This window comes from Alosa sapidissima, chromosome 12, assembly GCF_018492685.1.
Source record: "Alosa sapidissima isolate fAloSap1 chromosome 12, fAloSap1.pri, whole genome shotgun sequence".
Taxonomy (NCBI): Eukaryota; Metazoa; Chordata; class Actinopteri; order Clupeiformes; family Clupeidae; genus Alosa; species Alosa sapidissima.
Window position 1 is genome coordinate 37,845,684 of NC_055968.1, and position 24,799 is coordinate 37,870,482.

Sequence of the window (24,799 nt, forward strand, 5' to 3'; positions counted from 1 at the left end):
ATATGAAGTAGGGAATTGACAGCAACATATCCAATCACATTATGAGAGATGCTGAATTTAACATAAACTGCGATGTTTGATTCTAAATTAATGTAAATTTAGCCGGGACTATAAGCTGTCACACGTGGGTGCTCGATGTTTTCAGTGGGTGCCCGAGAGACGGAGCATCCACGGTATCGGCGCCTATGACAAGCGTATCTCGCGGTTGCATCCATTACAAACAAACATGCAATGTGAACGTCTGGGATTGGGAAGAGCACTAAATGCTCTACTGAATAAGCACGAAGTCAGACCTTTAAATGAAAAACACTCTTTAATAATCAAAAAAATAAACCGCTAATGAAGTAAACTTGTGACCATCAAAAATCGTTTATCGCCTGTAACTCCGTGATAACAGGACGTAACAGGAAGGCATTTGGCTGAGCAACGGAGGTTAATATGTTCTATATTTTGTCCAAATGATGTCTGTCTATCATCGTTGCACTCGGAGAAAACCAGAATGTTTAATTTGTCCTGCGTTTCTTCTACGGCTGCAAACGGGATTCACTCGCAGTTAACCAAATATTTCTTTATTAGGGCAGGGCAGGCATATTTCTGGCTATTAAATTATTTCTAAACCAGTCTGCTAAAGTTTGTAGTGAAGTCTGTGTAGGGTTTTCCAGGCTCCATTTCTTTTTACGAGACACCCTGCTCATTTGAGCCATCCACCCTGCTCATTTGAGCCTTGTTTGGGTTGTTGCAGCGTCACACTGGGAAAATAAAAATTAAAGTCGCGTGATACCGCGTGATCCCACGCGCGGACCGCGAGTGAAGCTGGCCAAGTCGAAGCACTGCCCACTGTAACATAAACACAAAACAATCAGTACTACCTAGCTTGAGTTGCTGCAGCCAACAGCCAGGGATAGGCAGTATGTCTGATACATGTATGTAAAATACAAAATAGTATGTTGTCATTTTTATTTTATTTAGTTGGAAAAAAATGGCATCATATTTTGTATCAAAATACTTTATAGGTTTGTAGTTTAAAAATAGTGCCAAATTATTTTGGTAAAACCAATAACTGTTCAATAACAATCCATCATCCCAACTGTAAAGATCCGAAGCTTCCCTAACCAGAAGCCATGGGTGGATAGAGAAGTGAGAACGGCATTAAAGACACGCACCATGACTTATAATGCTGGGCCTATTTCAGGGGATATGACTGAACAACAGCATCTTATAGTTTACGTAGAGCTATTAAAGATGCTAAGCGGCGCTATAGAGACAGAGTTGAAGCTGATTTCTTGGAGGGTGATCCAGCACGAGTGTGGAAAGGACTCCGAACCATCACTGGCTTTGAAAGAAAGTCCCCTCCTATGATGAATGTGAGTAAAGCCCTCCCTGATGAACTTAATGCTTTTTATGCTCGCTTTGACATGAAAAACACAGACTATCTTGCACTAGCTGCAGCAGGATGCAGGAGGATGCACCTTTCTGTGTCTCTGAGGTCGATGTGAGCAATGCCTTTAGGAGGGTTAATTGTAGAAAAGCTGCTGGACCGGATGGAATTTCTAACAGGGTTTTGAAATCCTGCGCTGCTCAGTTAGCTCCTGTGTTCACTTATATCTTTAACACATCATTGGCTCAAGAGACAGTTCCTACTTGCCTCAAGCAGTCTGTTATTGTTCCAGTACCGAAAAACAAAAGTCCATCATGTCTGAATGACTACTGCCCAGTAGCCCTGACGTCTACAGTGAAGTGTTTTGAGAAGCTTGTGAAAAACATTATCTGCTCATCCCTCCCTGCCTCCTTCGACCCCCTCCAATTTGCTTAGAGCCAACAGGTCTACAGAGGATGCCATCTCAAACCTCATGCACACCACCTTAATTCACCTGGAGGAGGGGAATGGGAATTATGTGAGGATGCTGTTCATTGACTTTAGTTCAGCATTCAACACGATAGTACCTCTCACCTTGGTCACAAAGATGAAGGCCTTAGGACTAAACACTACCCTGTGTCACTGGATATTTGACTTCCTCACCAACCGTTCACAAGTGGTTAGAGACATCTGACATCTGACTCATTAACCATCAGCACTGGTGCTCCCCAAGGCTGTGTTTTGAGTCCACTGCTGTACAACATCTACACACATGACTGCAAAGCCAAAAGTAGTCATCCCTCCATCATCAAGTTTGCAGATGACACAATGATCTTGGGCCTGATTAGTAACAACAATGAACAGCTCTACTTGGATCAGGTTGATGAGGTGAGACAGTGGTGTCAATCTAACAGCTTGACACTGAATATCAATAAAACCAAGGAAATGGTAGTGGATTACAGAAGGCAGCAGCAGAACTACAGTTACACCCCACTAATGATCAGCGGGCAACCTGTAGAGAGTCACAAGTTTTAAATACCTTGGTGTCCACATTACTGAAGACCTACCATGGACTGTTAACACTCAATACAGTATGTTCTGAAGAAGTCCAGACAACGACTCTACTTCCTTCGTCAGCTAAGGAAATTCAAAGTTTCTACATCCATCATGAAGGCCTTCTACACTTCAGCGGTTGAGAGTGTTCTAACTGGTAGCATCATCACCTGGTATGGGAACTCCACAGTTAGAGATTGTAGTACTCTGCAGAGAGTAGTGCGCTCAGCTGAACGTACTATAAGAACTCAACTCCCTGCTCTACAAGATATCTATTCCAGAAGAGTACTCCTAAGAGCCCAAAAGATTCTGAAGGACTCTTCTCATCCTAACAATGGATTATTCCTACCGCTGAAATCAAGAAGACGCCTATGTAGTCACAAAACCAGAACTGAGAGACTCAGGAGAAGTTTTTATCCCCAGGCCATCCGAACTCTGAACTCACACTATACTGACTTTGCACACATTCACTCTTCAGCACTCATGCCCCCCCCCCCCCCCCCCCCCCCCACACACACACCTACAGTACAAGACTTTTAGCTCTTTTACATCCCTCACCCTATGCTATAGACCTTTTATTATTTTCTTATTTCATCACACGTCAAAACACACACACACACACACACACACATCTGACTTTCTCCAACTTTTGCACATCTCCATAGAACTTTTTATTTATTATTTTTGATTTCTCCTCCATCTACCCATGTCCTTGATTGCCTAGCCTTTCTGCCTCCTCTACTTGCTGCACACTGCCCCCCCCCCCCCTCCCTACAACAACACCGGACTCGCCTGCTACTCCTCCCCCGGAAAGAAAGCGTCGGAAGCGGTGTGCGAGGAAGCAGAAGAGGGGCAAGCGCGGAGGCGTCCGGGCCAGGCTAGCGGCCAGCCCAACTCGCCCAGCCATACCATCCATTCTCCTGGCAAATGTACGATCACTGGACAACAAAATGGATCACATACGACTGCTGAGATCAACGAACCGGACAGTAAGTAACTGCTGTGTGCTCGTCTTCACTGAGACTTGGTTAAATGACAACATTCCGGACTCTGCTGTACAACTGGAGCAGCTAGCATGCTATCGAGCAGACAGGGCCATTGTAAAGGGAGGTAAATCACGAGGAGGAGGAATCTGTGTTTACATCCGTGACGAATGGTGCCGGGACACTGTAGTAGTATGCAAACACTGCTCACCACTGGCAGAGTTTATGATCATAAAGTGCCGTCCTTTTTACCTGCCAAGGGAAATTACTGCGATTCTGCTAGTCGCAGTATACATCCCGCCTACCAACAACAACAGCGATAAGAACGCGGCTCTTAGTGAACTGTACCAGGCTGTCAGTGAACAACAGACGGCACACCCAGACGGTTTCACCATCTTCACTGGAGATTTTAACCATGCTGATCTCAAAACTGTACTTCCAAAGCTACACCAGCATGTTGATTTTCCAACAAGAGGAGATAACATCCTGGACCTGGTCTACACTACACACAAAGGAGCATACAAAGCCACCCCCCTCCCCCACATTGGACTTTCAGACCATATCACTGTTATGCTAATGCCCGCATACAGACAAAGGGTAAAAGCGAACAAACCGGTTCGTAAGCAGGTAAAAGTGTGGCCTGAGGGAGCCTCCGATGCTCTTCAAGACTGCTTTGACACAACAGACTGGGAAATGTTTAAGCAGGCAGCCACTTACAACAACCGGACAGACATAGAGGAGTATACAGACACTGTAACCTCTTACATCACCAAGTGCATCGATGATGTGACCCACACAAAAGACATCGGGCTAACTGGAAGCCATGGCTGACAGGGGATGTCCTCAGGCTGCTGAGGGCCAGAGACAAAGCCTACAGAGCTGGGGATGAAGCTGGCATGAAAACAGCGAGAGCCAACCTGTCCCGTGGCATCAAGGAAGCAAAAAAGGAATACACTCACAAGATAACCACCCACTTCAAAGACAGCAGGAACGCACAAAGCCTATGGCAGGGCATTCAGGCCCTCACGGACTACAAGCCCACGCCACAGAGCTGTGAGAGCAACATCCCTCTGCTCAACAACCTGAACCGCTTCTTTGCTCGCTTTGAAGCACAAAACAGCACCTGCCCACAGAAGACCCATCCCCCTCTACATGAGCAGCCCCTGTGCCTCTCTGCCGACAGCGTGAAGAGGACACTTGCTGCTATCAACACCCGTAAGGCAACAGGTCCAGACAACATCCCAGGTCGTGCGCTGAAGGACTGCGCAGGGGAGCTTAAGGATGTCTTCACAGACATCTTTAACACTTCCCTGAAGCAAGCCATCGTCCCATCATGTTTCAAAGCTGCCACCATCATACCTGTGCCGAAGAAAACTGCTCCATCCTGCTTCAATGACTACCGCCCTGTGGCACTGACACCCATCATCATGAAGTGCTTTGAGCGGCTTGTCATGTCACACATCAAATCCATTCTCCCCCCCACCCTGGACCCCTTCCAGTTTGCATACCGAGCCAAGCGGTCTACAGAGGATGCAATCTGCTCTGCCCTCCACCCAGCCCTCACCCACCTGGAAAAAAGAGACTCATATGTGAGATTGCTGTTTATAGACTTCAGTTCTGCATTCAACACCATAATACCACAACAACTCATCTGCAAACTTGACAAACTGGGACTCAGTACCTACCTCTGCAACTGGCTACTGGACTTCCTCTGTCAGAGGCCCCAAGTAGTACGTGTTGGCAACAATACCTCAAGCAGCATCACACTGAGCACAGGGGCCCCCCAAGGCTGCGTGCTCAGTCCGCTGCTCTTCACCCTGCTGACGCATGACTGCACTGCAACCTACAGCAACAATCACATAGTGAAATTTGCTGACGACACAACTCTGGTGGGTCTCATCACCAAGGGCGACGAGACTCAATACAGGTTGGAGGTCGACCATCTGACCACGTGGTGCAGGGACAACAACCTCCTGCTGAACGTCAGCAAGACCAAAGAGATTGTTGTTGACTTCCGGAGAGGTCACACCCAACACCTGCCACTGACCATCGACGGTGCTGTGGTGGAGAGAGCGAGCAGCACCAAATTCCTGGGGGTGCACATCAGTGAAGATCTCTCCTGGACCACCAACACTGCATCACTGGCGAAGAGAGCTCAGCGCCGCCTGTACTTCCTGTGGAAACTCAGGCGAGCAAGTGCTCCACCAGCCATCATGACCACATTCTACCGAGGCACCATTGAGAGCATCCTCTCCAGCTGTATCGCTGTGTGGGGCGGAAGCTGCACTGAATACAACAGGAAAGCCCTGCAGCGCATAGTGAACACAGCTGGAAGGATCATTGGTGCTTCACTCCCCTCCCTGAAGGACATTTACACCACCCACCTCACCCGCAAGGCGACCAAAATTGTGAGTGATGCAAGTCACCCCGCTCACAATCTGTTTGATCTACTGCCCTCTGGGAAGAGGTACAGAAGCCTGCGCTCCCGCACTACCAGACTCACCAACAGCTTCATACACCAAGCTGTAAGGATGCTGAACTCTCTCCCTCCTCTCCCCCCTCCACCCTCAGCTACATAACATCCTGGACATTGGACCCACAATGGCCGCCTGCACTACTCCACTTGCACACTTGCACACTTGTACACTTGTACACTTTACAACTTGGTGTTGTTGTCCTGAAAACACAACACTTCTGCTGCTCTTACATAACTTACATAACTTGCACCACTATGCCACTTTCTTTATTACTTAGGTCAAACAGAACTACCCAAGCCTTTTATTGGCCTGACTTTGCACTAGTATTTTATTGACTGTCTATGCACAATCTCAACCAAATTTTGCTGCTCTTATTTTTTTCATTATTATATGTGCCCTCTTATTTACTTATTTACTTACTTTTTTTGTTTACTTGAATGTTATGTTTGTCTGTGGACTTAAATTGGAAAAATATGTCTTGTCTTCACCGTGGGATAGTGAGAAACGTAATTTCGATCTCTTTGTATGTCTGGAACATGTGAAGAAATTGACAATAAAGCTGACTTTGACTTTGACTTTGTTGGGCAGTGAATGCATGTCGGCTTAACTAGATTGTGGTGGATCAATCATATTGCCTTCTTAAATCGTAAAATATTCTGTTTCTATTCTATTCTGTGTTCTCAGTTCACTGTTGAATGGGCCTAGCCTACCCTATGCTTGCTCAATATGCTTTGTCTAGTAGAGGTGCTTCAAATTGGCGCTTTTAAAAATCGCCTGTCTCAGAATAGAAGAGGTCCAGGGCAATTCTGCGCAAAACTGTCACATCCATATTTAGCCTAGTTGGCGTTACGGACGTGACAGTTTTGCGTGGTATTGCCCCCGTATCTTAATATAAAGCTCTGTTCTCGCTGTCTAGCTTCCTCCTCTTTGAGCAATCGATGATTTGAAAATAACTTACTTATCGTTAACTTAGATATCCATCTGATTGTTTCTCGTCCCGTCTCCTCTCCTCGCTCGTTTCAGGCTATCAGTCTCTTCTCCATAGTAGGCTACTTTACTCACTGACTCGACTTTATCAGAATTCACAGATTTCACTGGCTGAGTAGCAGCAAGCGAAATGATGGTTCCTGAAGCTCCTGAAGTAAATGCTGTTATCCTAACCAACGAAACATTTAGCGCAGCTTTGAAATCTTACGTGAAAATCTAAATTAGGCTATTATGGTCTGGGTCCGGATAGGATCTCGTCACGGTCCGGACTCGGATCGCGGTCCGCCATTTGGTGATCCCTGGTATACACCATACAACAAATATTGTTGGTGAGTTAATCATTTTGGCCATGTCATTTTTTTTACTTTTGATGTATGTTCAGCCCATCTGTAAAATATCTTCATAAAACCTAGTGGAAATTTCGCCTCTATCATTTCTATGACAATGTGATTTTGTAGCTTTCGTAGCTACACAGTTTGATGTTAACTGTATAAAGGTTGAATAATTTTAGTGCAATAGAGGCCTACCCTTTATAAAAAGCCCACCAATAATGCTCACCACAATTGGAAATAATTTAAAATAAGAGAAAATTACCCCAGCTTCATGGATGTTTTGGAACCTCCAGCCCTCGTAACAAAAGCCTTCTTGACCTTTGCGGATTCCACAGCTGTCCATCCGCAGAGCGTTCCACAGTGTATAACGTAGGCTGCAAATAAAAAGCAAAATCAATCTATCAGTGTGGTAATAATAGCTCTGAAACTGACAGTTTCAGTCATTGATTTTGATTAGCTGAAACGTGTTCCTTTCTGTTGTAATTCCCAAGTTACACAAAGTTACACAAGGTTACACATCCTTGTGTACACATCCCTACGCAAAGAATGGTAAAAAATGAAGTTGTTACAAGCTGTGGCCAATGTTCCACTTACCATTGTGTGACAGTCTACATGAACTATTTATTGGTGTAGGGGTGTCTTTATAAAACCATCAACTGTGCATAAGTTAAGACAACCAGAGAAAAATCCAACCTTAAAAAATCCAACCTTTAAACACACCAATATTCTTTGTGAATGAACCAGGTATCGTAAATTAATAAATGTTATTCCTTAAAATACAGGGGGCATAAGTAAGGAACCCCCTATGTTAAAATCCCATAGAGGCAGGCATATTTTTATTTTTAAAGGCCAGTTATTGAATGGACTCAGGATACTATGCATCCTGATAAAGTTCCCTTGGCCTTTGTAATTAAAAGATAGATAGATAGCCCCACATCACATACCCTTCACCATACCTAGATATATCATGGTTTTATTTCAGTTAGGCTAATAGCTGGTTTGATTTGCATGCTACAGATTCTATTAATTGCAAAAGAAATGTTGACTGGTAAGTTATTCATGACCGCAGATGCTTACTTGCCTATCTCTCGATCCCTCGACCGCAGCAACGCTACTTCCTAGTTTACCTGGGTTACAAGAATGCCTTTTCACTCCTGTTACAATATGCTGTAATTTATAGCAGGTTAAACAAAAAAATATACTTACCATTTTGGTACGCTGTTTGTTTAGCAATTTGATCTGATGGTCTAGCGTAGTCTTCCAATTTTTTAAGAAGCTGCCGGCCTCTTTTCAGTGGAATTGAGCTGGAACCAGTTTAAACCAGTGGCAATAATGTTAGCTTCGTCATCTTGACTGACATCCCAAAGACATTTTAAAATTCCGTGCATTTTGGCTACAGCATGGCTTAACACCATTCAAAACATACAGACTAAGGTTCGGATCCAAAGTCTAGTAGAATGTGTTATTTAAAAGCTGCTGTAAGACTCAAATGTATATTATGCTAATGCTAAATGAGAATTTCATTCTGTTAGCTGTGAAAAACACAATGCTATAAGGAATTACACCTGTCCCTGAGATGCTCTTGTTAATAAACAGGAACTAAAATTACTGTCTGTATCAACCAATCAGGAGTCTTTAAAAAGACAGACAATCTAACCAGTCAATGATTGTGTGTGTGTGAGTGAGAGAGAGTGTTTGTGTGACTAGTAAGCGAAGCCAGATGTAAATAGCAACACTGCATGCACACTTCAGAACCTTGAAAAACATCATTCAACTATAATGTGAAATGAGTTAGCCATCATGCTATAATGTGAAATGTGCTAGCCATAATGCTATAATGTGAAATGAGTTAGCCATCATGCTATAATGAGTTAGCCATCATGCTATAATGTGAAATGAGTTAGCCATCATGCTATAATGAGTTAGCCATCATGCTATAATGTGAAATGAGTTAGCCATCATGCTATAATGCTAAATGTGCTAGCCATCATGCTATAATGTGAAATGAGTTAGCCATCATGCTATAATGTGAAATGTGCTAGCCATCGTGCTATAATGAGCTAGCCATCATTCTATAATGTGTCAAGTCAAGTCGGCTTTATTGTCAATTTCTTTACATGCACTGGTCATACAAAGAATTGAAATTTCGTTTCTTACTTTCCCATGCAGACATAGACATACTTTAAATACAGACATAGACATACTTTAGACATAGACATAGACAATAAAAAATAAAAATATACAGATATACCACATACAGACATTAAAGTGCGAGACTGAAATATAGAACATATATCAAAATATAGAAATATAGAACATATATCAAGAAATAGAGGTAGTTGTGTTGTATATTTACATAGTCCTAGCGTAACCTTCTGACAGAGTAGTAGTAGCAGCAGCATTGTGGCAGAGTGATAAATAACATTGATAACATTTACATGAAGTTTAACATTTTTTACACCTCCCACCTCACCCGCAAGGCGACCACAATTGTGAGTGATGCAAGTCACCCCGCTCACAATTTGTTTGATCAACTGCCCTCTGGGAAGAGGTACAGAAGCCTGCGCTCCCGCACCACCAGACTCACCAACAGCTTCATACACCAGGCTGTTAGGATGCTGAACTCTCTCTCCACCCTCAGCTACATAACATCCTGGACTTTGGACCCACAATGGCTGCCTTGCACTACTCCACTTGTACACTTGCACACTTTGTAACTTCTTGTTGTCCTGAAAACACTTCTGAACACACTTCTGCTGCTCTTACATAACTTGCACCACTATGCCACTTGCATACTTAAGTCAAACAGAACTACCTCAGCCATTTATTGGCCTGACTTTTGCACTATTATATTGACTGTCTACTGTGTATATACTTTTTTGATCCCGTGAGGGAAATTTGGTCTCTGCATTTAACCCAATCGGTGAATTAGTGAAACACAAACAGCACAGTGAGGTGATGCACACACTAATCCCGGCGCAGTGAGCTGCCTGCTTCAACGGCGGCGCTCAGGGAGCAGTGAGGGGTTAGGTGCACTTCAGCCGCGGCCCACTGGTCGGGGCTCAAACCGGCAACCCTCCGGTTACAAGTCCAGAGTGCTAACCAGTGGGCCACGGCAGCCCCTAAGTATATACTCTATGCACAATTGCACATTTTCAACTCAAATTTTGCTGCTCTTATTTTCTTCATTGTATGTGCCTTCTTATTTTTACTATTTATATTGTTTACTTGAATGTTATGTTTGTCTGTGGACCTAATTGGTAAAATATGTCTTGTCTCCATCGTGGGATAGTGGGAAACGTAATTTCGATCTCTTTGTATGTCTCGACATGTGAAGAAATTGACAATAAAGCAGACTTTGACTTTGAAAAGCAGCAACACGTCGCAGTGCAGTTCCACAGGGCGGTCCTGGGGGGGTGTTGGGGGTGGGGGGTTAGGGTAGACAGGATCCTGGCTGGCTGGTGGGTGGGGGGGCTGTCAGTGATGGGAGAGTGGGTAGAGTGTTCAGCATCCTGATTGCTTGGTGGGTGAAGCTACTTGCAAGTCTTCATGTGAAATAGTGCTAAAAAATCTTAATTTTGGGGGGTTGTTTTTTTCCCCTTTAGAATGGCACGGTGAACCTGTAACTTAGTTTTTCTCCATGTTCTCTCAGCTTTCCTACAGGATCTTTTTAGGTCATGGATATTTTATATTATGTGTTAGCCATCATCCTTCACAGGCTCATCTTGTTCCTTCCTCTCTGTCCTTCCAGGTTCCAATGCTCCAAGTGTAAAAAGACTTGGCCCTCCAGAAGGGTGCTGGTTGTGTTTCACTTTCGCCTGGATGGAAGGAAAAGGAAGGGGACAGTCGAAGCACGTCGCTTCCGACAGGAGTGCCGAAGGTGCCAGGAAGCCAAGATGGAGGAGCCCCAGTTCGACTCGGACAACATTGAGGTGCTGCTGGAGAAGCTGGTGGAGAGAATCCGCATGAGGTGCTACAGAGAGACCCTGGACGGGATCCAAAGAGACTTTCGGCCGGTCGGGAGGTCTGAGGGACCACATGAGTCTTCCCACTGTGAGGCCTGTCTGAAAGGCGTCTGCAGAAAAGCAGAATAACACTCATGTTGTAAGAGCCAAATGCTGTGTTCAGATTGTTGTTCCTTTGTTTAACACTGGGTGGCGCATTTGTCTAGGGTATAAAGGTAGCAAATACTACCTCAGTAGTTCGGTATGAGACCGAACTCCTCTAACACATGTATTAGCCGAAGCAGTGACATTTAGAAACACTGTATGCATCAGTTTCAGTGTTGGGTGTAACGCGTTACAAAAGTAATGTAATTACTGTAATATATTGCTGTTTGCGGTAACATGGTAATGTAAGGCATTACAAAAAAAGGGTAATATTTTACTCGGTACAAACTTCAGTAACGCGCGTTACAATGCATTTAACCCGAAATTAAGTGGTGTTTTGTTTTGATACATATTCGCAAACACCACGCGAGAACAACAGAGAAAAAATCCTGTGACTGTGGCTGCAGCAGACTCGCAGGCGGACTCTATTTGCGGGATGGACATAAGCCTACGCTCATTATTTTCAGCTTGTCAGAGACAAGGCTATGAAGAACATAATAGTTAGTGCACTTTGTGTGCGAAACCAAAAGATCTCTCTATGCCTCGCGAAATAGCACAAGTAAGTTAATGAAACATCTAAAGTAGTGCCATGCTAATCTTTTTGATTCTTGATAAAACACAAACTATGCTGTTGTGCATGTCAGCTTTGTGCTGTGAACTTGAATTGAAGATTGTGTAGCCTGGCAGTGCCACCGCTCCCACCACGCACTTTGCGTTGGGCACCAAAGGACAGAGGGGGCACCCAAATGTAACCAATGAATAGTAGCTTTACGGCAAACTGCGTTTCACTCTTCATCAATAACGTTTCAATGTCAAAATGCACTAACACGATGTTACATGCAAGTTTGATACCTTTTGGATTCTCTCAATCACCACGTAGTACTAGAATGATTGGGTCTTCAATCATTCGTTTTCCAAGCATTTAGGCTACATGAAGCACATGATATGCTGAGTCGACTGAAACTCATTCCATTCAGATAGCTAGGTGGATACCAGGCTCATAATTCACTTGTATTCGCAAAACGAAATGTGAAGCAACATGTCATTGCATATATATAAGTATAAGTATGTATACTCTTTTGATCCCGTGAGGGAAATTTAGTCTCTGCATTTATCCCAATCCGTGAATTAGTGATACACACACACAGCACACAGTGTACACACAGTGAGGTGAAGCACACACTAATCCCGGCGCAGTGAGCTGCCTGCATCAACAACAGCGGCGCTCGGGGAGCAGTGAGGGGTTAGGTGCCTTGCTCAAGGGCACTTCAGCCGTGCCTACTGGTCGCGGTTCGAACCGACAACCCTCCGGTTACAGGTCTAAAGTAGGCCACGGCTGCCCCCATACTTCCATTTCCAAAGCAATGAAGGTTGCTTAAAACAACTTAACATTGTGCATATTATTGTTAATATTGTGCAATGTAACTCAAACAATAAGGCTTGTAAACAAGAGCTGGCAAAAGGGCATTATGACAACGTAAAGATCAATGCTCTTAAAGTGACAGTGCACCATTTATAAGTAAAACAGCATTTCTTCAGAAATTAATGTTTAAAAACACACACTAATGGTCTGTAAATAATAGGCCTTTTATTTTACTTTAGGTGTTTGAGTTATCATTTAAATGTCACTCACTCAAAGCCACTCACTTAGGACACCGAAATGGCCAGCAGGCCACCATCTTGACATGTCTTTATTAAAGGAACCGTATGTAAAAAATGTATTTCAATTAATCATAAAATTGCCCTGATATGTCACTAGACATTAAGAAATCATGTTCATTTCAAATGCTTATATCACTGACAACAGTAGTCTGGCCAGGATATTGTCATTTAAAAAGTGAAGTTGCAGCCCTCAACTGATGTTGATGTTGTCATGTTGTGTTTTGGCCTAATGCGCCACCCTCCACCTATCTACTAATCACAAAGTCAGTAGTGTTTCGTCATCCGGTTGCCAACTCTGCCAGTCAGAGGGGAGGAGAAGGGGATACATCGCTCTACAGTAATTTGAAAGTGATTGTAGTACCAGTTTTGGCCAAAATCTTACATACGGTTCCTTTAAGCTTTGATTTACAATATAGTAGGCTCTCTATTGATTTTAATGAGTAGGCCTAGGCCTTAACGTTACAGTATTTCTATCACAATTTACCAGACTTTGACCTTTTGTCGGTTTTTAACAAAATTCTGACTATGATTGTTCCTTGTATTGCATCATGAGCACTGCGCCTATTGCATTCTACTGTTGTTAGCCTTAAGCCTAGCTCAGTCATTATGCTATACCACATCTCCCTCCATTGGAAGAGCAAGCTGCATTGAGTGTAATAAACTGCATTTAGAATGGCAAATCCATATTTCTAGATATTTTGGTTAAAGTATCTTAAAAGTAATGCAATAGTAGTGTAATGCCTTACAATTCAGAGACACTAATATTATAATGTAACAAATTACTTTGAAATGACAGTAATACATAATACATTATGATTTTGAAGTAACTTGCCCAACACTGATCAGTTTGCACGGACAAGCTAGAAAGCTGCAGTCCATGTGAGCACCATCCCCGGGGGGGGGTCCAGAATTCATCGGCCTGTCCTTCATGCACAGTAGCAACAAAACTAAAGGTCAACAGAACAGCATTCATAGTGTCATAAAAGTGGTGGGACTTAAGACACAATACATTGATTCTTGAGCTATCCAACTTTATCTTAGCTACTATAGCCTTCATCATCTGATTTTATTATTTACAGATAATCACCCCTATAATCATAATTTTCCACTCACCCCTAGCACGTGAGTGGAAAAACCACCCTTGCGGGCTGACGGCCTTAGTTTCAGGAAGTATAATAAAATCTTTTACACAGAACCTAGTATAATATAAATTTTGTTTCGTCCCCGGGGGCCACTCCCCCCCCCCCCGTGCTGGGCCCCCCGAACCGCAAAAAAAGCAGTTTTTCCTAAATAACTACCTGAACCGTGGCACTGAGGATGAAGAATCTTTTATTGTATGTTGGTCTCAAGGGTCCACATCAATCTGGCCCATAATCACTCATTTGTGATTTGCACCCCCCCGGTAAAAAATGAAAATGCAATATTATTCTGCTTTAATCGCCCCTATCTTCAGTTAGGATGTTCAGAACTGCACCAAATTTTAAGTGTATGATTGACCTGGCATTCTCTGGGGGTATGCCAAGTTTCGTAGAATTTCATCCATGGGGGGGAGGGGGGGGGTCTAAAAAAACTTAGGTTATGTGTACATTTAGTGACTGTACACTCATTGGCCTGTAGATGACGGTGCACACATATACACATGCACACACACACAGGCACCCACATACTATCGGTATTAGAACGGCCGATACATAATTACAAATTCAGTAGGATTAAAAGAAAGCCAAAATAAATATTAATCATCATCATCATCATGGCTGCATTTCCAGTATTGGCGATAAGTAGTCGTTTGTCCACTAGATGGCGCGTCGTTGCAGTGAGACGTAATTTTGTTGGAAGTTAAAAGTGGGTTGGAAAAACAATGGACGCTTCCTACAGGACTGTAGTTTACCGCAGAGAACGTCTAATAAGGATAGGACGATGTTCACATGAAATGTAATTCCCATTTCTTCTTGAAGCCGAAAAAAAATCTGAGGATGTTTATCGGACATGCTTGGTTTTTACTGCAGGTACGTTAATCTTATAATATCAATAAGGACCTAGGTAATGTTACCGTTAGTGTTGGTTGAGTGATGGAGGCCAATTTGATTGATTGCATTTGTATAAAACTATAAATGCGGTTATACCAAGCAAATTGATAGCAGCACTGTAATTGTATCTTTCGACTGTCATTTATTGAACGTGCTACAAAATCATTCTGTGCAATGGAAGATTTACCAACGTTACACCGGTCTGATACAGTTTTGCCTATACATGCGAGACTGAGACGCCTGTTTATTTTGTTTTAAGTGCGTGCAGGGTGTGAGAGGGGAATCGATGTGCTTTGATTCCAGCTTGGTAGTTGTAGTCTGTGAAATTAAAAAGCACGTGTGTGTGAAGTATCCAATGACACCTTAATTTCATTATGGCTGCTTTAGCAACACACCTTAAGCTACTGTGTAGTGGGTCCCATTTAGAAGTGGCTACTTCATTCGCGCTTTCCTTGACTCATGGAGCTGCGTGAATTTTATTACAACTTTTCGCCACGATATGACAGTTTAAGTCCGCTTGATACTGTAAGGCGTAAGCCATTGGTTTCCAAAGGAGATTTTATTTGTGTCGCCAGCATAGCCTAGCCTATTGACAATTTATGTTGTAAATAGGCCTACCTTATAAGCCTACCTGTAGCTTAGGGAAGCTAACAGCTTTCTATTAGGATCTAGTTTGTTAGTTACAGTTTTGTCATAACTCCCTGATGCATTTTTGCATTTAGAATAGCCAGAGCGTGGATATCTCAATCGGAAAATTAAACAATATCGGGTGCCTATGGACTAGGCTGGGTGAACCCAGCCTGATCTGCCCGCTATTTATTTTTTGATTTCTTAAAAGATTGAGCTTGGTCTGGTGAAAGCCAGACTAGCCATGGACCTCAGTTACACAATTAGGGGTTTGCACGGCGTGTCATCAAATCTGGACGTCACCATATTCGAGATACTCGCCTCATTAGAAAGCATTAGGCACTGAAGTAAATCCCAAACATCGTCAAGGAAAATGGTTAATTATTGCCGTGTTTTAGGTTCTACCAATAGGTCCGACTGAGAAAAACATCTGGTGTAGGTATCGACTTCCAAAAGTTATTAAAAAACCAGGGAGAAAGGAGAATAATGTCAGAAGTTATCAGAGGAAGGGGGCGCTTGTGGTTGAACTTGGTACTTCGTCTCCCTCACCCAACTCATATGGATCTGCGCTGCCAATAAACCGTAATTTCTCGAAATATCGCGCATTTTCTTGTGGTCCAAGTCCTGCCCTATATGCCTTTGCATCTTAGACGCATTTTGATGAGCTTTTCTATTGTTTAGACATGGCTACAATCACGTAAGATATCCAAAGTGCATAATACTCCATTGTACTTCATTCACTGAGTATCGCCAATATGGCCGCGCGTGCTGGGTTACCATGGTTACCGGCCAGAACGTGACGTCCGTGCAAACCCCTAATGCAAGGGAACATGAATCAGCCTATATTTGCACGAACAATAACGGACAACAGCTCTTCAACTTTGGCCCGTTAAAATGTGTATGAACAGTCTAGCGACGCATTTCATCAAGGCCCATTTGGACATGTCAGTTATTTGCACCACCGTTTCAGACTACTGTTACTTAATTTGTGCATTAACAATAACGTTTCAGACTACTGTTACTTAATTTGTGCATTGAAAATAAAGTATTACATGAACTAAAGATGACTGTTTCTTCTTCTACATAAGATTTTATTCACAAAAAATCCATCCATCCAAAAATGACCTTTGTTTTTGATAGCTGTTGAAAACGGCATGGAACTGACAGAGATGTTTTTGTTTATAAATAAATAAATAAATAACATTATGCTGATACTTTTTGCTTTTCCCAAATACAATGTAGCCTACAGGTGTAAGTGACCTTTCAATCCAGTTGCAATGGATGAACTGTGATGAACTGCCCTACTTGTGATTGTTTAGAGATTTTAAAGGTTTTATAACAATGCTACATCTTCTTTGGCTATTCTACAATCTATTCACCTTTTCAGCACCAGTAGGCTACTTTCTGTGCAGCCGCACACACACACTCAGGCATGCCAAACAAGCATACACAAAAGTTTCAAGAGTGGGGGATGGAGTAAAATATGGAGACAAATTGAAGTGTGATTTATTTTCGCGGAACGGATGTACAGGACTGAGCGGTGGTCATATTTTGTACCGCTATGCGGTACATCTAGTTTTTATTGTTGTTGTTATCAGTGGTAGTAGTAGTAGTAGTAGTATTATGCCAATATCACATCCCTGTTGAAAAAACCAGCCTGACCAGCTAAAGGTGGTTTGCTGGTTGACCAGCTTGTTAACCAGCTTGTTTGACCACCCTATGATGGTTGACCTGCTAGACCAGCAAAACTCTTGCAAAAAACATTCAGCTGGTTTTCCCAGCTTATGATGGTAATTCAGCTGGTTTTGCTTGTCGTACCACCTCAAGCTGGTCATTTTAGCTGGTGTTGCTGGTCTATAGTGCTGGTTTAACTGGCCATGCCAGCTTATGTTGGTCATTCTAGCAAACCAGCATGACCAGCTTGACAGGCTGGTCACCAGCATGACCATCTTGCACCAGCTGTATCCCACAAGACAGGCTGGTCACACCAGCATGACCAGCTTCCTCAGATGGTCACGTCACGCCAGCATATCCAGCTGGTGGCCCAACCAGCTACACCAGCAAAGACCAGCAAGAGCTGGAAGAAAACCAGCAAAGACCAGCTAAAACCAGCTACCAGCATAAGCTGGTTTCTAGCTGTTTTTTCAGCAGGGATATTATGAATGTTATTGATGTTATTGATGTACATGATTAAAGGTGTCATGCCAAAAGAAACCAGTTTTTCTTGTTGGCTTTGAAATAAGATATGTTGATATAAGAAATAAGATATGTTGATATAAGAAATAAGATATGTGACTAGGGGAAGTTTCTACATCAGAACCCTGTTAACATTGGACAGGCCATAGTGATCTGAATCAATAAGATGAAGCCATAGCGATCGGAATCAATAAGATGAAGCCATAGCAATCAGCAGTCTAGTGATACACCTGGTACCTGGAAGATTCCTAAAGATATCAGCCAATCAGAGTGAGGCAAATTATATCTGTAAAATCTAATATCTAAATAAAAGTCCATCACAAAATCAGCCTTTTTTGCCTGTAGGGTTCTTAAGGCAAGAACATCATGAGAGAAATGAGCCAGGGCATTTTTTCAAAAAAACTATCAATCTTTACAAAAGCTCCACAGGGAATGTTATAAAAAATGAATAGTGTATGGCATGGTCCTTGCTATTGTATTCTGTGACAGAATCATCCTCAGGCTCATCCTAAAGGCTGCCTGTCTTGTGAGTTCCTCAGGCTCATCCTAAAGGCTGCCTGTATTCTGTGACAGAATCATCCTCAGGCTCATCCTAAAGGCTGCCTGTCTTGTGAGTTCCTCAGGCTCATCCTAAAGGCTGCCTGTATTCTGTGACAGAATCATCCTCAGGCTCATCCTAAAGGCTGCCTGTCTTGTGAGTTCCTCAGGCTCATCCTAAAGGCTGCCTGTATTCTGTGACAGAATCATCCTCAGGCTCATCCTAAAGGCTGCCTGTCTTGTGAGTTCCTCTCTCTGTACTTCCAGGTTCAAATGCTCGGCCTGCAACAGAACGTGGGGCTCCGGCAGAGTGCTGGTTGTGTTTGAGTTCCACTATCAGAGGGGGGCAAAGAGGGGGACAGTCAAAGCGCGTCACTTCCGACAGGAATGCAAAACGTGCGAGGAAACCGAGATGGAGGAGCCCCAGTTCGACTCAGAAAACATCGGGGTGATGCTGGAGAAGCTGGTGGAGAAGATCCGCATCAGGTGTACAAGGAAAAAACAGGCAACCGCAAACGGTTTCGACCTCTCGACTGGTCTGAGGGGCCGCACGAGTCTTCTCACTGTGAGGCCTGTAAGAAAGGTGTCTGCAGAGAGACGAATTAAAACAGTTATGCTGTCTGAGCCTTCACGTGTGACCAGCAGAGTTGACATCCACAAATACTATACATTACTTTAGCTCCTCTCCTACTGCCCACTGGGGGTGACCACGGGCCAGACTCTTGTGTGTGTGTGTGTGTGTGTGTTTGTCAACATGAGCTTTTTACACACCATTAATAGCATTAAACATTGTGATTAGAAAGGACAATTGCATAATGTAAGACAACAAATGGTCACGCTATTGTCTACTGTCCAGCCGCTAAAAAGGCCATCAAAACAAACCACCTCTCTCCAGCATTAGAAGTCAAAGGCCTAACATTTTGTTATTATTATTTATCTACATTTTTCTTGAAGTCAGGCAAGAACCCCTGTAATGTGTAAATGTATTTCAGTTGAATTGAATGAATTTAATATACCTTGTAAATAAACTTGCCTCTATCCCCATCGGATATCAGTGTGAGTGTAAAAGCCATCCATGAGTCCACTCATGTTAGCTTTAGGCAGCTGTCTAGGGTCTAGCAATGGATCCTGCTGTTTTGCAAATATTCTACAGAGCAAATTCAGATTTTCTGACAAGTTTGTCTGGGTTCACCCAGGCTGCGTCCTTAGCATCAGGGGTTTAAATTGACTTACAATTGTCTTCTAATCAGATTAGAGGTCCTATAATGTATAAAGTGTGTGAATTTAAGGAATTTAATAAATAATCTTATCAGTGATATCTGTGTAATAGCCATCTGAGCTCACCCATGTCAACAGCCTAAGCAGCTGTCCATGTTACCATAACAACACCATACAACATGTCAACTCAGATAGTGTACGGTAAGTAAACCTTCACCCCCACGCCTTCAGACATGCTAGTAAGACATGTTCGCATTCATGGGCATTAGCCTCCATGGGCATTAGCATTCATGGGCATTAGCCTCCATGGGAATTAGCATTCATGGGCATTAGCATTCTTGGGCATTAGCCTCCTTGTGAGCATGCGGTGGTGCTATTGAGGGTTAAAGTCCAGGCAGGCGCAGGGCTGAGCCATGTGGTTAGTCAAACACAAGGTGGTTACATTGGTGCCGTGACCCGGATGGGAGTGAGGTTTAGGGGGATGCGTGTGATGGTGACCAACTGGAACGGCAGCTGGGCAGTATGTAGATGAAATAAACCTCCCCACGCCCAAGAGACGAGGTAGACAACAATGTAGCATCCGTGGGATTTTTTTGAGATAACTTTATCAACAATGACAAACCAGCTGGAACCTGCCACTATCTCCCATTCGTGTGCGCTCAAGATGCGAAGTGGAGTAGCATATGCATTCCCAATTAAGTGGAATAGCATTACGCTCAAGATGTGTTCCCAATGAAGTGGAGTAGCATTACGCTCAAGATGTGTTCCCAATTAAGTGGAGTAGCATTACGCTCAAGATGCGTTCCCAATTAAGTGGAGTAGCATTACGTTTAAGTAGATGTGCTGCATAGTGGAGGTTGAGAGGACCCGAAGATCATCTTTGCATGTAACATGCTGTTGATGCATTTTGACATCGTAAACGTTCTCTAGGGAGGGTGAAAAGCAGTTTGAAGTAAAGCTAGTCTAGGGAGGGTGAAAAGCAGTTTGAAGTAAAGCTAGAAAGCTGGCTACATTTTGGTACCCCCTCCGTCCCGGGGTCATCCCTATGTTCCCCCGGGTCCTATGTTCCCTAGGGTTAGGGTCAGGGTTATGGTTAGAGTTTTAGAAAAGGGTCCTATGTTCTCTGCTCAGGGTTATGGTTAGGGTTTTAGAAAAGGGTCCTATGTTCCCTGCTCAGGGTTAGGGTTAGGGTTTTAGAAAAGGGTCCTACCGCCCCAGCTGTGGTTCGGTTCCCGCCCCGTGGTCCTTTCCGGATCCCGCCCCGGCTCTCCCTCCTACTCGCCTCCTGTCTCTGTCCTGTCTAGTTAAAAAGGCACAAGTAGGACCCGGGGAACAGAAAGGAAAGAAAGAAAAAGAAAAACCAATCAGTGGATACACAATTCCATACAAGCCTACCCCATACAAGCCCCCCATACAACCCTACCCCATACAAGCCCCCCATACAAGCCCCCATACAAGCCCCCCATACAAGCCCCCCATACAACCCTACCCCATACAAGCCCCCCATACAAGCCCCCATACAAGCCCCCCATACAACCCTACCCCATACAAGCCCCCCATACAAGCCCCCCATACAACCCTACCCCATACAAGCCCCCCATACAAGCCCCCATACAAGCCCCCCATACAACCCTACCCCATACAAGCCCCCCATACAAGCCCCCCAAACAACCCCCCATACAACCCCCCATACAAGCCTACCCCATACAAGCCCCCCATACAACCCCCCATACAAGCCTACCCCATACAACCCCCCATACAACCCTACCCCATACAAGCCTACCCCATACAAGCCCCCCATACAAGCCCCCCAAACAACCCTACCCCATACAAGCCTACCCCATACAAGCCCCCCAAACAAGCCCCCCATACAAGCCCCCCAAACAACCCTACCCCATACAAGCCTACCCCATACAAGCCCCCCAAACAAGCCCCCCATACAAGCCCCCCAAACAAGCCCCCCATACAAGCCCCCCAAACAATGACTGGAGATGTACACTACAGGATGAGAATATCAAAATGAAGAGGCTACGTCTTCACAACAAACAGAATACAAATGAGTTTACTAACATTTTGGTAGAGACAATTTTGTCATCCCAAAATATTGGTGGGGACAAGTCACCATGGTCCCCATGCAAACCTACGGCTATGCACTGATGTGTATGTGAAGGTTGAATGCACTGTTGGAGTGCACTGTGATTAGTAGCTACATTTAATGCTATCTGCATGCATGCTACCAGCTGGCACAGCCATGGGCACGGCCCCCATCATGAAGAATGTCCAGTTCAGTTTTTAACATATATTTTTATGATCAATTTGATCAATTTTGTGATTAATTTGTGAAGATGTCCTAATTAAAATACTGATATTATATTGCTGTGGTGAAGACTGTATCGGTAACGAAATATGTTGACTGTCCAGAGCAGGGTAGGAATTTCATGGCGGCCACGACAGCCATGGCCGTCGTATCCCCTTGCGTTGGCCGTGATGCCCCTTTGAAAATCAGAGGTTTACAGGCCACGGTGGCCTTGGTGCCCCCTTCTTTCAATATTCTGCTTTGCGTCCTACTAATAGCGATTTTTATTTAGCCTGTGGCCTGTCAAAATAATCTTAGCATTCACAGCGCAAAATAATTTAGTCTTTTACGCAGTGGAGAAAGTGACAATGCAAGAAAGAAAGTGCGTCCAAATTCACCCATTCTTCTCAGTTTAATTACTCGCTAAGTAGCCTACTCATCATCACACAGACATCACAAGTATCACATGAAAGAGCTTTTTCTCAGCTTTTAAACGATGTTAGCCGATAATTGCTGTGTTGAACGGTTCGCGATAAAAGTAAATAATATAATTCAATTTAATCATACATTCTACTGAAGGTTTTGCGTCCATGATCTCCCTACCCATTCATATCGGTGGAATACTTCACGAACCCTTCTTTTAACACATGACAAACCATATATAAGAATAAACAGCAGACCTTACCGAACACAAAGGTGTAAAACAGTCCCCTGTACAGTTAGCTGTTCCGGAGTAATCCAGTTTCGAATTTGCAGTAAATTTCGACATGCATGGATGTCTCCAAATTTGGGCTTTAAGTTTTACAATGTGTTTAAATTGTTCCACATGATTTCATAATGGGCCAAATACAAAATAAATGTTACAAATATCGCCTAGATATTGGTAAATCAGAGGACAGCTGACTAACAGTTTGTGAAAGTAGCCTTAATGATCACAAAATGCTAAGCATGCATCTAGGCTATTTGACTTTCTTAAAGCTGAGCTGTGCTTAAATTGTTCAATACATGATTTCATAGCAGGCCAAATATAAAATAACTGTTATATGTAGCCTAGATATCTGTAATTATTAGATGATCAGAAGATTTACAGTTCTATGTAATGTCATTTTTCATGTTTTTGTCATGTTTCATACAGTGATGCAGGTCTACTGCAGTGAATAGGCTAAATACAACTTTGATCATTTTTATATGCTATAGTTAACTTTGGCCTTGGTGCCCTGACATGTGGCCTTTGTGCCCCCCACCAAATATGCCCAACTGAAGGCCAAGTGGCCTTGCCCCCAGAATGGTGAAATTCCAAGCCTGGTCCAGAGGAATTACCCATGAACCCACTGTCCAGAGGAATTACCCATGAACCTTTGCTATCAGGGAGCTAAGGTGATGGGCAGTAATGACTAATTAGCTGAGCCGATGCCCAGAATGTCTCGGACGTTATCTTACTGATGGCATGAAGACGACACACCCTTGGGCAGTAACGACTAATTAGCTGAACCGATGCCCATAATGTCTCGGACGTTATCTTACTGATAGCATGAAGACGACACACCCTTTACTTGCTCAGCTCAACCACAACTCAAGCAGCCACAGTAGCAGCAGTAAGGATGCCAGTTTGGACCAGGTGCCAGTAAACAATATTGTAATGACTCGTGCAACAGGTCAGAGTTCAGTTAACTGGTTTATTAACAAAAGCACAAAGTGCAGGCATAGAACACAGCGGGCCGTGTCTGGCCCAGAACTCAAAAGAGACTGAGCTTCCTCAACCCAATCAATACTGTATATCCCCAGGGGTCCGCCCCTTCTCACCAGGCTGCCAACCATCAGCGTGCCCCGGGTTATACATAGCTGATTGACAGCCATCAGCGTGCCCCGGGTTATACATAGCTGATTGACAAACAGTTGCTACAATATGTAGCAATACAGTAGCCTGTGTGAAAGAAGATCTGCATCAGGTGTATTCAGAATTGTGGATTTTCCAGCAACATTACAAGCTAGCTGTAAAAATATGATTTACAAGAACACCAGCACGAAGTCTTGTAAAATACAGACACGGACAGGTTTCATTTCTTCACATTTTAGTTCCAATAGATTCCCCAGTGGTGTGATTGGCCACAAAACCTTTACTCCTGGATTGATATCATTTGGTTAAAGGCTCAGAGTGAAAAACTCCTCTACAACTACTCCTTTCAAAGGCCACTGGAACAATGTCCCTTCAGATATGGGAGAGTATTATTGTATTTTAAAGCACTTATAATACATAAATGTATGTCATGCATAAAGTAGATGCCCATTGCATTAGGATAGCTGTGCAGTAAATGCCCATTGCATTTGTGTGATTAAGTGGCTAAATAGCCATTTGAAGCTCCCATGTGTTGCTCTATGGATATTAAAACTGATGGCCACACCAGTGCAGAGCAGGAAATTCAAATGTAGACATACCAGTCTTGCAAGTGTCATGTGCTTAAGTTTCCTTTCTGATGCACTGCCCCAGCGTGTGGCCTTCTAAGCTTTAATCATGGGTAGATTATCATATGATTGGAGGTGATTCTCTTTTAGAGCTATTCCTTGTTTGAAAGGTCCCTAAAGACAACGATGTCCCTTCAGGAGTGGCAGGGTATTTTTGCAAAGAAGGCTGTAAAGCTTCATGGTCACCACTGGAGTATTGAATTTGATGATTCCATAGTGCCAGACAACACAGCTCAGCACTGGTTTCAGTACATTAGGGGGGCTTTTGCGAGGTAAGACATTATCTTGTTATTATTATTATTATTATTATTATATCATATACATTGCTAATATGGGGACAATTGCTCTGTCACTAGCTTAGCCGCTTTTTATAGTTGTTTTAAACTGGCGTTAAGACGAATATGTCACGTGACTTCTTACTGCCCAGTGCTGTGTCATCAGCACCTCTGGTTTAATCGGCTACAGAGTTTTA

The 24,799-nt window shown here is 43.5% G+C and overlaps 2 protein-coding genes across 3 annotated transcripts in view; both read left to right on the forward strand.

Moving 5' to 3' along the window:
* Positions 1–19,666, forward strand: part of LOC121677506 (receptor-transporting protein 3-like) — a 34,430-nt gene extending 14,764 nt beyond the window's left edge. The window contains exon 2 of one of the 2 annotated variants that reach the window (XM_042056250.1): positions 18,618–19,666. In XM_042056250.1, the coding sequence (XP_041912184.1) occupies positions 18,618–19,029 (412 nt within the window). In that variant the 3' untranslated portion in view covers positions 19,030–19,666. Of the gene's footprint in view, positions 1–10,940; positions 12,347–18,617 lie in introns of those variants that run through there. The other variant, XM_042056252.1, reaches the window with a different exon arrangement.
* Positions 19,667–24,453: 4,787 nt separating this feature from the next.
* Positions 24,454–24,799, forward strand: part of LOC121678563 (receptor-transporting protein 3-like) — an 899-nt gene continuing 553 nt past the window's right edge. The window contains exon 1 of the mRNA XM_042058183.1: positions 24,454–24,594. Coding sequence (XP_041914117.1) covers positions 24,454–24,594 — 141 coding nt within the window. The remainder of the gene's footprint in view (positions 24,595–24,799) is intronic.